The sequence below is a fragment of the Vitis vinifera genome, chromosome 15 (assembly GCF_030704535.1).
Source record: "Vitis vinifera cultivar Pinot Noir 40024 chromosome 15, ASM3070453v1".
Lineage (NCBI taxonomy): Eukaryota > Viridiplantae > Streptophyta > Magnoliopsida > Vitales > Vitaceae > Vitis > Vitis vinifera.
The window spans coordinates 16,984,387-16,995,448 of NC_081819.1; the positions used below are offsets into that span (position 1 = coordinate 16,984,387).

At 32.6% G+C, this 11,062-nt stretch overlaps 1 protein-coding gene and 1 long non-coding RNA gene across 5 annotated transcripts; one reads left to right on the forward strand and one right to left on the reverse strand.

Moving 5' to 3' along the window:
• Positions 1–1,693: 1,693 nt before the first annotated feature.
• LOC100249535 (uncharacterized) lies at positions 1,694–9,171 on the reverse strand. Of its 4 annotated transcripts, none has more exons than XR_787788.3 (5): positions 8,741–9,171; positions 7,965–8,164; positions 7,579–7,707; positions 5,882–6,749; positions 1,694–2,240 (listed from the first exon to the last, which is right to left on the reverse strand). It is a non-coding gene; the product is annotated as an uncharacterized LOC100249535 (long non-coding RNA). The 4 variants fall into 4 exon arrangements; XR_002031976.2 differs by having other exon boundaries at positions 5,882–6,590; positions 8,741–9,167; XR_002031974.2 differs by lacking the exon at positions 7,579–7,707 and having other exon boundaries at positions 8,741–9,167.
• LOC100254811 (pathogenesis-related thaumatin-like protein 3.5) lies at positions 1,965–5,111 on the forward strand. Its single transcript, XM_059743243.1, has one exon. The coding sequence runs from the start codon at positions 4,079–4,081 to the stop codon at positions 4,649–4,651; it is 573 nt and encodes a 190-aa protein (XP_059599226.1). The 5' UTR covers positions 1,965–4,078; the 3' UTR covers positions 4,652–5,111.
• Positions 9,172–11,062: the final 1,891 nt, after the last annotated feature.

Here is an 11,062-nt window from a genome sequence, read left to right on the forward strand (position 1 = left end):
TTTTTAAAAGAAATTTTAGAAATGATCTTTTGAAAATATGATTTTTTCTTTTTTTTTTCTCAGTTGACAAAAACTAGAATAAATTTAGAATTATTTTTGCACCATAGTTTAGGAATTATTTTTTAAAACTGCTCTTATGAAAAATTTGAAAGCAGCCGGAAGAAGAGCAAAGTTCTTATATAATGCCACATGTCCATGAATTATGTATGGTGACGCCTTCAATTGTTCCCACCAAACCTTCCTTGTCGCTTGTTGACTTCCTGCTGTGGAAATAGAGAAAGGAACATATTAAACAAGGGATTTTGATTTTTGATTTTTATTTTTTAAAAAAGCTGTCTTTTTTTATAAAATATTTATTAAAATATGATAGTTTTGAAACCATTTCCAAATGAGTATAGATTTAATAGTTTGTGGTTTGAGATTTGAAAGTCTCATTTAAAAATCTAATATTGCTCAAAATAATAAGAAAGTTTGTGATTTGAGATTGAAAATTTCTCAATGACAACTACTATGGAATAGACAAATGTTATAAATAGCAAGATTTTGATCATTATGTTATTTTGTGTAAAGACATGTTTTCTTGATCATATTTTGCTAGAAAAGCTCCTCCAAATAAGTACAAATTAATAAGTTAGTGCAATGCTTGTTATGACACAAAAGAATATGAAATTTCAAGTAGATTAATTTTGTTTTTATTTTTATTTTAAATTACAATTATCTTAATTTATTTTTTAATTAAAACTTAACATGCTACCCCCAAATTTGTTAATTTGTTAATTTAGTTAATATTAATTTATTTTAAATTTATTATTATTATTATTATTTACTAATATTAATTTAGTTGCAGCTATTATCTTAATTTATTTTTCATTAATTTAACATTGGATTTTTATTTTTTATTTTTATTTTTATTTTTGAAATTTAATTAAGTAACAGCTCTATAAGACATGTTTATATTAATTCATTTTTCATTAATTTAACGTTGAATTATTATTATATTTTATTTTGAAAATTTGAAAATTTTCAACACTTGCCAAGTACAAGGGATTTGCACCATCATCACAATGGAACCTAGCTACACCTAAGAAGTTTAGGACACCACCGTCCACACATGCAGACTTCTTATCTTTTGTTACTAATTTTGCTCTTCTTTCCTAAGGATTAAGATGTAACTTATTGTTAGAATACTGTTGGAAAGCTCAGAACCTCAAACCTCAAACCTCAAACTTCAAAAGTTATTCAACTGCTGAAAGTGATCTACACAGTTCAAAACAGATCAAGCTTTAAAGTTGAAGTATCAAGTTATGCACCATATTCTTCCAAATGACTTTTTTCTAAGCTTCGACGGTTTTCTAAGCTTTTACTTAAAACAACATTCAAGAAATTGGAGTTTGGCATTTTTAAAAAGAGCATATTCAGCTCTGGGAAGTATTTCTTGAGCAAAGAGGAGCGAAAATAGATCCTAAATGTTCCCCAGATTTTCCAAGTTAGACACTACTGAGTTACACTAGCTTGATCTGCTTTATCTCTCATATATGCTATCATTGTGCCAGGATCCATGTAATGCAGGCACTGATACCTCAACAGGAAGCATGCAATGGGCAATAGCCAAATTCATTAACTATCCTGATGCATTCAAGGTCAGAGAAGCAATAGATTTAGTAGTTGGAGGCACTAGACTTGTTAACGAATCTGTGGTAAAAATGAATTTTGTACATTGATTTGAAAGATGAGTCTCTACAAAGATATGTGGTAGATGGAAAATAGGAACTGATTCCCTAAAACAGAAAAGAATGTATGAACCTTCCTAAAATACATCAATTACAATAATAAAATTGATTCGACTTCCTAAACTTGCCACCAGAACCAGATGTCTCAAACCTCCCCTACTTGCAAGCAGTTGTGAAAGAAACACTTAAGACTACCTTCCATGACCTTTGACAAGGAGAAACACTGCAAAATTTTGTATATTGATTTGAATGATGAGTCTCTACAAAGATATGTACAGTTAAAGTAGATGGAAAATAGGAACTGATTCCCTAAAATCTGTCATGAAGATCAGGAAATAATATCTCAAAAAAATAAAAACAAAAAAGAAGATATGAGCCTTCCTAAAATATATCAATTGCAGTAATAAAATTGATTTGACTTCCTAAACTTGCTGTCAGAACCAAATATCTCAAACCTCCCCTACTTGCAAGCAGTTGTGAAAGAAACACTTAGACTGTACCTTCCATGACCTGTGACAAGGAGAAACACAACAAAATTATGTAATTAGTTGATATATACCAGAAAAAACTGCAGTAGCAATCAATCTCTATGCTAGTATGAAAGACCGTGAGAAATGGGATGATCCTAATGAGTTCCGCTAGAGGTGTTCTTGGTTTCCTCAGAAGAACAAGATGATTTTGAACAAAAACTAAAGAAAAAACATCAATTTTGTCCCATTTGGCAACGTGAGGAGAGGCTGCCCAGTGACATTGTTGGTATCCAGTTTGATGCATACTATGGTTGCTACTGTTCAATGCTTTGATTAGAAGGCTGGTGGAGTTGGACATGGGGCTTAGTTGATATGCACTCTAGCCAGGCATGTCCTTGAGCATGGTTCACTCATTCATGTGTCATCCCATAGTTAACTGTAACCCTTTGGAGGGTCATATCTGGGTATTTGATTCTACAACAAATGCTATTATCATCTATGTCCCAAGTGTTTCAATGCTCTCTAGCTATATCTTAACAGTTGTTCCATGACTAAGAATGAATTGTATATAACAAGACATAGTTTCTCATTGTATGTTATTGGATGATCAGCCAAGGCTGACTATAGGACTCCAGAGCCTCTGCCACGAATTGTATCACCTAGTTGGAAACCAATAGTCATTCCATAAGTCTATTGATTCGCCATTTCCCACAAGGTTCCAGGGAAAAGACAATAATTTAAACCAACTTTGGAAACCCTTAATGTTCATTGTCTAGAGTTAGAAACAACCTTTTGTTTTAAAAAAGGTCGTTATCAGGATTTATATGATACAATAAGTAAAGCTCTTTAACCTGAGGCCAATATTACAGTTAAATAGAACAAGCAGTGCTTACGAAAGGAGTAGAACCAAAACAAATTTGAAAAGCTCTTCCAATCAAATTGATGACTCCATTACACCTAAATTGTTTGCAAACATTTATTTCCCTATTGGTCTAAAGACAAAAGCATGCCACATGGGGTTTTGTCCTCAATAGAGATGGGGATTCAATCTTTTGTACAAAACAGAAAGACTTCAGCAAGATGGGCTAATCATTAAAGCCTAAACATTCTAAAAACATTATATCCCAGATACCTTGACTTAAAACTGCACATTCTTTGAAACAACAGGCATTAGAAGGTTACAATTCTAAATTTAAAAAGGACATCTGATTTTCTGCCAAGTGCATGGTTAAAAATATTGAATTCAAGCCAAGACAACCCTAAAAAATTCAACAACCAAAGGCAGGCCAGATGGCAACAGATCACCTCTCTAAACATCCATTTCTAAAGGGAAAATCCTAGGCTTCTTTTGCTGTTCTAAATAACAAGATCTGGCTAGCCACTTTGATTAGATCAAGTACACTAAATTCAGGGCAGTTTTGACCCTCAAAAGAGAATCTAGGTAATCCGTTATTTTATATCACTGTGAAAAACAGAACACATATCATAACAGAGATTCACCCCCACACCTTAATTTAGAAAACTAGCTCACCCCCCTTTTAAGGATGGTGTGTTGCTGATCCTCCCCCTATATAAATCTCGAGTCCTTTTTTTTAATTGAGACGCCAAATTCCACAACCTAAATTCAGTACTCTCCAATGGCATTGTCATATATTCACCTTGTCTTGGTTTTCTGTGTCTTTGGAACTAGTAGATACACTAATTAACTTTCCATTTCCTGTGACACTTGGTTGATCTACACATCTAAATACAAGTAGTAATGTTGTATTATGTTCTTTATTCTTCTCAGGTGTTGATCCTGCGATTTTCACATTACCAAATAGATGAAGGAAAACTATATGGTCGGGGATCACACCTGGATCTGGAAAACCTCAACTAATGGATGGTGGGCTTGAATTAAGAACAGGTCAATCGGTAGATATCAATGCCACACAAGGGTGGTCAGGCCGTTTTTGGGGCCGCCGTAGCTGTTCATTTGACAACTCAGGAAAGGGAAGCTGTGTCACTGGTGATTGTGGTGGTGTGCTAAAATGTGCTGGGGCAGGCGCTGCACCACCTGCAACACTTGCAGAGTTTACCCTTGATAGCCCTGTAGATTTTTATGATGTTAGCCTAGTTGATGGATACAACATGCCAGTGTCAATATTCCCTTCCGGTGGGTCTGGTGAGTGCAAGGCAGTGACACGTGTTTCAGACTTGAATCACAGATGCCCCAAGGACCTGCAAGTTCTAAGGAATGGTACTGTTGTAGCTTGTAATAGTGCATGCATGGCATTCAACAAACTTGAGTACTGCTGCTCTGGAGCCTACAGTACTCTTGAAACCTGCGAGCCAACAGAGTATTCTAACATGTTCAAGGCTTCTTGTCCTACATCTTATAGCTATGCATATGATGACCCAACAAGCACTTTCACATGCAAAGGAGCTAATTACTTGATCAGATTTTGTTAAAATTTATTTCTAAGAAGCAAAGAACCCTTATATGTACAGAACATTTGAACATCATATAAGCACAATCCAATGAAGATACGTTTATGCTGCAGGTAAGCAATATATTTGGGCCTTATAAAAGTAGATTGGATAGAAATCAATTCCAGTACGCTTGTGAACACAAAGAAAACCCAGATTCATTTCTTCTTGTTATGGATGGATGGACTAGTTATGACTTGGGATTTATCTATACATGCTAGGCACCTAAGGAGTGTAGGACACCACCATCTATACATGCATGCTTATCTCTGTTGTTATTAATTTTGCTCTGCTTTCCTAATGATTAAGATGTAACTTATAGGTAGAATACTGTCAGAAAGCTTTGAATCTCAAACCTCAAAAGTTATTCAACTAGCCAAGCAACTGCTGAAAGCGATCTACATAGTTCAAAACAGAGCACACTCTAAGTTTAAAGTATCAAAGTTATGCACCATATTCTGCCAAAGAACCTTTTGCAAAGCTTCTTTCTTTCAGGATACTTTTCTATGGTTCCAATCAAACAACATTCAAGAAATTGGAGTTTGGCATTTTTTTGTCATTAGTTGGATTTGGAAAGAGAATATTCATATCTGACAAGTCATTGCTTGTTTGTGCATAGAAGGATGAAAATAGATCCTAATTGTTGTAGTTGTCTTTACCATTATGAAGCCAATTTGAATGATCCGAAGCCACAATCATGCAAGAGAGATATCTGGAGCATTTATAAGGTAGTATTCCTTAATCAAAATGAAGAGAAGGGAGAAGAAGTAGAATGGCTAATTAAGATTTAAAACATGAGATGCAGTAATAATAGAGGTGCAGAGTTTGTCTCTATTGAAAAGTTGAAATCATTCCCTAGTTCGTATCGGATTTGGTAGTAGAAATGAACTCAGTTTAGACAAAATAATCCAACTTCTTGTCAGATCACTGAAAAACTGCTAGAATCGAAGTAGGTCAAGAGAAAATTCAGTTCTTTGAAGTTGAGATACTGCCTATGACTTTTGGGTTAAAACCTATAAGATTGTTTTGTGGATTCCACATGATGAGGACTAGTTCAAACTAAAATCAATGGGGTCAAAAGAGAGATACAAGGTACTATAGCTGATTAATGTATAAATGAATCATATTAATTGTTTGAAGTAACAAGATTCTGGAAGAAGAGAAAGTTTGACACTGGAGAGAAACAAAATGACAAGACCATAAATAACTTACAGTAAGTGCTGCTCCAAGATGTCTATGCGTGTGCCCTCTGAAGAAATCTGATGATGATCAAGAAGCCAGGCTCTTTTAGAACTTGAGAAACCCCACCAACAGAGACTGTGGTTTCAACCATAAACATTGCCATTGATCACAAAGCGATGGAGGTGTCGTGCCCACAATCACTCAATTCACAGCCTCCTTAGGCTCTATCCAAATGGGAATTTGTCATGCACAGAGAATTGAGGACTTTGCTTCATAATGTTTAGAGATTACTACAGGGAAATGATCCTTCAGTTTTGAGTTCTTATTCATCTTGAACAGATCAATGAGCATTCAATTGTTCAGCACCCCGGAATCTGCTCTTCCTCTAATTCCTCCACTGGGAAAACTCTACCAAGATCTGAACAATCTATTCTTTCTTCAGATTTCACTTCCTTGGAAACGTCACCTTCCCAATCAAGAAAATCATCAGGATTAATTTGAGCAAATATATCAGAGTATGCATCAAGCAAGCCTTGATCAAAATCAAAATCCAAGTTTTCACCCGGTTCCTTCTTCTGGGGGCTGGACTGTGGCTCATTAGCTTCTGAAGATTCACATGTTTCATGAGATCTAGAACCTAAGGATCTGAAGAACCACCATGTTCTTCTATTTCCTTTTCCCTGAATGAAATGCCTTCTGAACTTGGGTGATCAATGGCAACAGACTCCTTAAGCTCTGACTGATGACAACAGGGATTGACATCTTTAATGACATTGAAATCATAGCTATGTGAAGGGAAGAAAACATGAATCAGAGAGTGCTCCAGAATAACGAAATTTGCTAATTGTTGTCTTATTGGAGCTCTTATATCCAACTCACGGAAAGGTGACCTGGGGTCCTGCAGTGACATGGAAGGATTAGATTTTTTTTCACATAGAAATTTTTTTCTTGTTCACAAGGGGAAAAAATTGTTTTGATAGTGTTTTTTTTTTTTTTTTTTAATAGGAAAGTTATATACAAGGAAATGTTAAAGATAGAAAATATTTGAGTAGACATCAGGTAATGGCTGGAGTTCAGGTGGGAATAGTAGAAAATTCTTTTCGTAGGTAACATGCGTGCAGTAGAATTAAAGGAAAAACAGAAACCCAAATGGAAAATCCATCAATAACCCAATTCAGTCCCAACCCGGGATGCTCATTGCCCAAATCCAGAGAAAAAAAATGTAAATTCAGGTATTTTGGTACGGACCAGTTGGGTGAACAAATATTTTACCCACCATAAACCATTATTTGAACCATAGAACTAGAGAGACAAGTATAATATTTTGGTTATCAATGCACTGTGTGTTGCAAGTTGAGCAAATCCTAGCCTCTCTTTTTCAAAGATTTCAGCAGCAGAGCCTAGCATAAATGGACCATCTCCAAAGAGGACGGACGACAAACCACAGTAAAAAAACAGTGATCCAATTAACAAATAGTGCATGGATGATGTGCTATACCTAAGCTGGCATTTTGGTTCATGGCCTCAACACTAGGTCAATGCAACCCAACAATAAAGCTGGGTTCAGCACAGTTGGATTCCTAAACAAGTTGCCCTAGCTCCATAAGGGCCAAGACAATCCAATAAATTGTATTTCTATGGAAAAACAAGAAACCTTTTAAGGCTTAAAATTGGTGCCACAGGTGTCTATAGTCAACAACCATGAATCAACAAGGAAAACGAAATACCTTTGGGTATTTACGAGCAAAAGTTTTGAGACAGTGCAACTGCTCTGCATGGAATGAAACTTATGATTCCATGGCCGGGGCTTTAGATGGTTCTCAATTACAGATGAGAGGGTTCAGTTTGCATTTATTCTGTAATAACATTAAATGAATCAATGAAACAATAAAATTTGATAGAGTAGGAAGACTATGATAAAAGCTCTCCTGAAGAAAAGACTATTATAACTACTAATTTTTTAAATAACGGTTATATGAAAACGAAGCTAGAAAATAGGAATTCCATGTAAAACATAAATCATATCAAATTCAACTAAACAACCCGTAAGTAGACATGTGGTAATCTTCCTTAAAACTAAAGACAACTAGTTATCTCATGAATACATGATTACCTTTGGTTGTATTGAGATTTATTTTTCTCCTTCTTCGACACTCCACTGGGGAGAAATAGGACTTTCGTCCTGTGACTCTGCAGCATTCCTAAGGCCTTGAAGATGGGATGGAATCTTAAAATGAGAATACCCAAACAAATTAATTCTTGTTCTCTGAGCAGATTCTGCGACCCTCTTCACTTCCTCGAACAAATTATAATCTACCAAAATAAATAAATAAATAAAACTGCAAAAAGGGTAAGTGAAATATGAAGACAACACAACAAACTTCCTTGACAATATTATAATTCACCCATAATTAAAAACTCAAAAATCATGAAATGAGTACCAAAATCTGAAGAAAAAGTGGCAACCTTCTTCACATAAATTAACAATCAATCCATGAAAAAACTTTGAAACTCTAAATTTGTATCGAAACTTTGAAATTTGAAGACAAAACACTCAACTTCCTCAAGCCAATTACAAATCACATAAGACGTACACAGCAAAATCTTCAAAGCAGCCATTACTGTGAAGGAATGGACAAACCAGCAAAAGAAAACACTATAATATGAAGAGCAAAGAGCAAACTTCCTCAAGCTAATTACAATACACCATTACTGAACATCTTCAAAATGGCGAAACATATCAAAATTTCAAGGAAATAAAAAAAATAAAAAAAATAAAACAGTAAACTTCCTCAATGGTGACCACACTCCATTCATGACAAATCTTCAGAATAGCCAAATGGGTATTGAAATTTGACAACAAAGAACAAAATCGGGAGAAAAAGTTACCAGATAAGAGAAGATTATCGTCAAATTGAGAGAGGGGAAAGAACTGGGTCCGCTGCCTCTTGCCCGTACACCTAGTGTGTTGCTTGTGAGCTTTAACACAAGGAAGACTACAGGAGCGTACAAAACAACCTGGGCGTGTGTACTTTGATAGATTCGATTTGCACTCTTTGCACAGAGGTGGGTGTTTTGGACTGTTGCAGGTGAGTCGTCTCATTCTTCCATGGGCGAAAGGTTGAGGCATTAAGCGGTGTATTCAGAAGAACTGGTCGTTAAACGGGTAAAGGAAAAGGGTCAATCATGTTTAAAAGGATTTTATCAGCCGGATTTTTTATATTATTCCTAAAATTTCAATATATTATTCCTAAAATTGTATTTTAAAAATGCTGATTTTAGTATTAAGATTGTAGGCTGAAGACACGACTTTGTTTCATTTCATTTTTTTGTTTGTTGTTACTTTCAAGGCATGACTCTATTTCATTTTTTCCTTTTTTTTTTTTAATTTTTATTATTTTTCTATCTTTTATGTTTTTTCTAAAAAAATAATTTTTTAAATTATTTTATATTCATGAAGCGTAGTTCGTTTGTAGAGGTTCATTTTGAATGAATATGGACAAAGAAAAAATAATAAAAAATAACTAAATATTAAAATTTTAAAAGTAAACAAAAAATTTTGAAAATAGATAAACTTAATTATTTAAATAAAGTCATTATCTTGATCCATTTATAAATTTATATAAATTTGAATAATTAAATGAAAATTTGAAAAGAAATACAAAAAATTAAAAATAAATAAATTTCAATTTTATTATTTTAGTTATTAAGTAAAATCGATGTTGGTTGACTTATTGTTATATTTCATTATTGGATGTTGAAATAAAGAAATTGTTGATATATTTAGGTAAATTCATTTTAGTGCCTAAAAAAATGCGATTGGTAAGAACTTTGCTGAATTAGTATTTTAAAAACATATTTTCAATTAAATATACTAAAATTATATCTTTTAAACATAATTCCATTAATTCATGCATTTTACATTGAAGTTATAAATGGAACACATGATTTCAGTATTTTTACAATGAAATTATGTTTCAAAGACACGATTTCAACAAAATACATTAAAATCGTGTCTTCAAGAAGCTATATCCATGTTTTGTTAGTACAATGTGTCATGGATTTGGAAAAAAATATCAAATTATTCATATTTTGAAAAAATAATTTTAAAAATTATGGTATTTAAAAAAAAAACCATTTATCATTCAAAAATGCCCTCAAACTTAAAAGCAAAGAAAATTTTCTTTTACCAGCTTATACCAAGTAAATACTTTAAAAATTAAAAAGAAAAAAAAACCCTACTTTATGAACAGAGGCGTGGGAAAGTTTAGAATGAAACAAAAAATTTTTCTCCCTTTATTTATTAGAAAAAAAGCTAAACACTTTAGTTTTTTTTTTTCCATTCAAATGAAAATATCTAATAAAAAATATAAATTGAAAAAGAAGGCAAAAAAGGAAAAAGTTAATTTGCTTTCAAATTTAAGTTAGAAAAGAAAATAAACAATCCCTATGTTTGGTTTGAAAATTTTCAAGATAAAAAATTAAATATTTATATATCTAATTTAATTTTTTTTATTATCCTTAGAAAAGTTAAAGAAAAAATAAAAAATTTGTAATCTTTTGATATTATGTTTAATTATGAGAAAGTAATTATGATTTTTTCCAACCACTTTTAGAATTTTTTGTATATATCTGAAATAAGCATAGACTTGAGGATGCAAGTTATTTTATCAAAAGAAAACATGAATTTGAATTATCTTACTTTACAATACAAAACAAATTGTTTATCATTTAAGGGTTATAACAATAATGGCATATGAAATCTTCCTTAAAAGTCAAAGCCACGCGTTACATTATAATTTCGTTAAATACAACTTACACCCTAAACTTTTGACTTATTTTATATTTTATCTTCTTACATTCAAAATCCAACATTTTGCTTTCAAACTTATTATAGACAACACTTCACCTCCTATTACAAACCTTCCATAAATTTTTCTTCTTTATATTATAATTCGAATACTAGTTTGAAATTGGGTAAAACCAACTTTGAATTAACAATCTTCAATTAAAATTTTATAAATATCTTCAAAATATAGTAATTATCAGTTTTAATTTTTTATTTTAAAGAGATATTCATATAATTATTCATAATTTTTTTATTTTATAGAGATATTTGTATAATTATTCATAATTTCAGTATACAACTATGAAATGTAATAGTTTCAAACTTATATCATACATATTTTTTTTATACATTTCAACTTTATT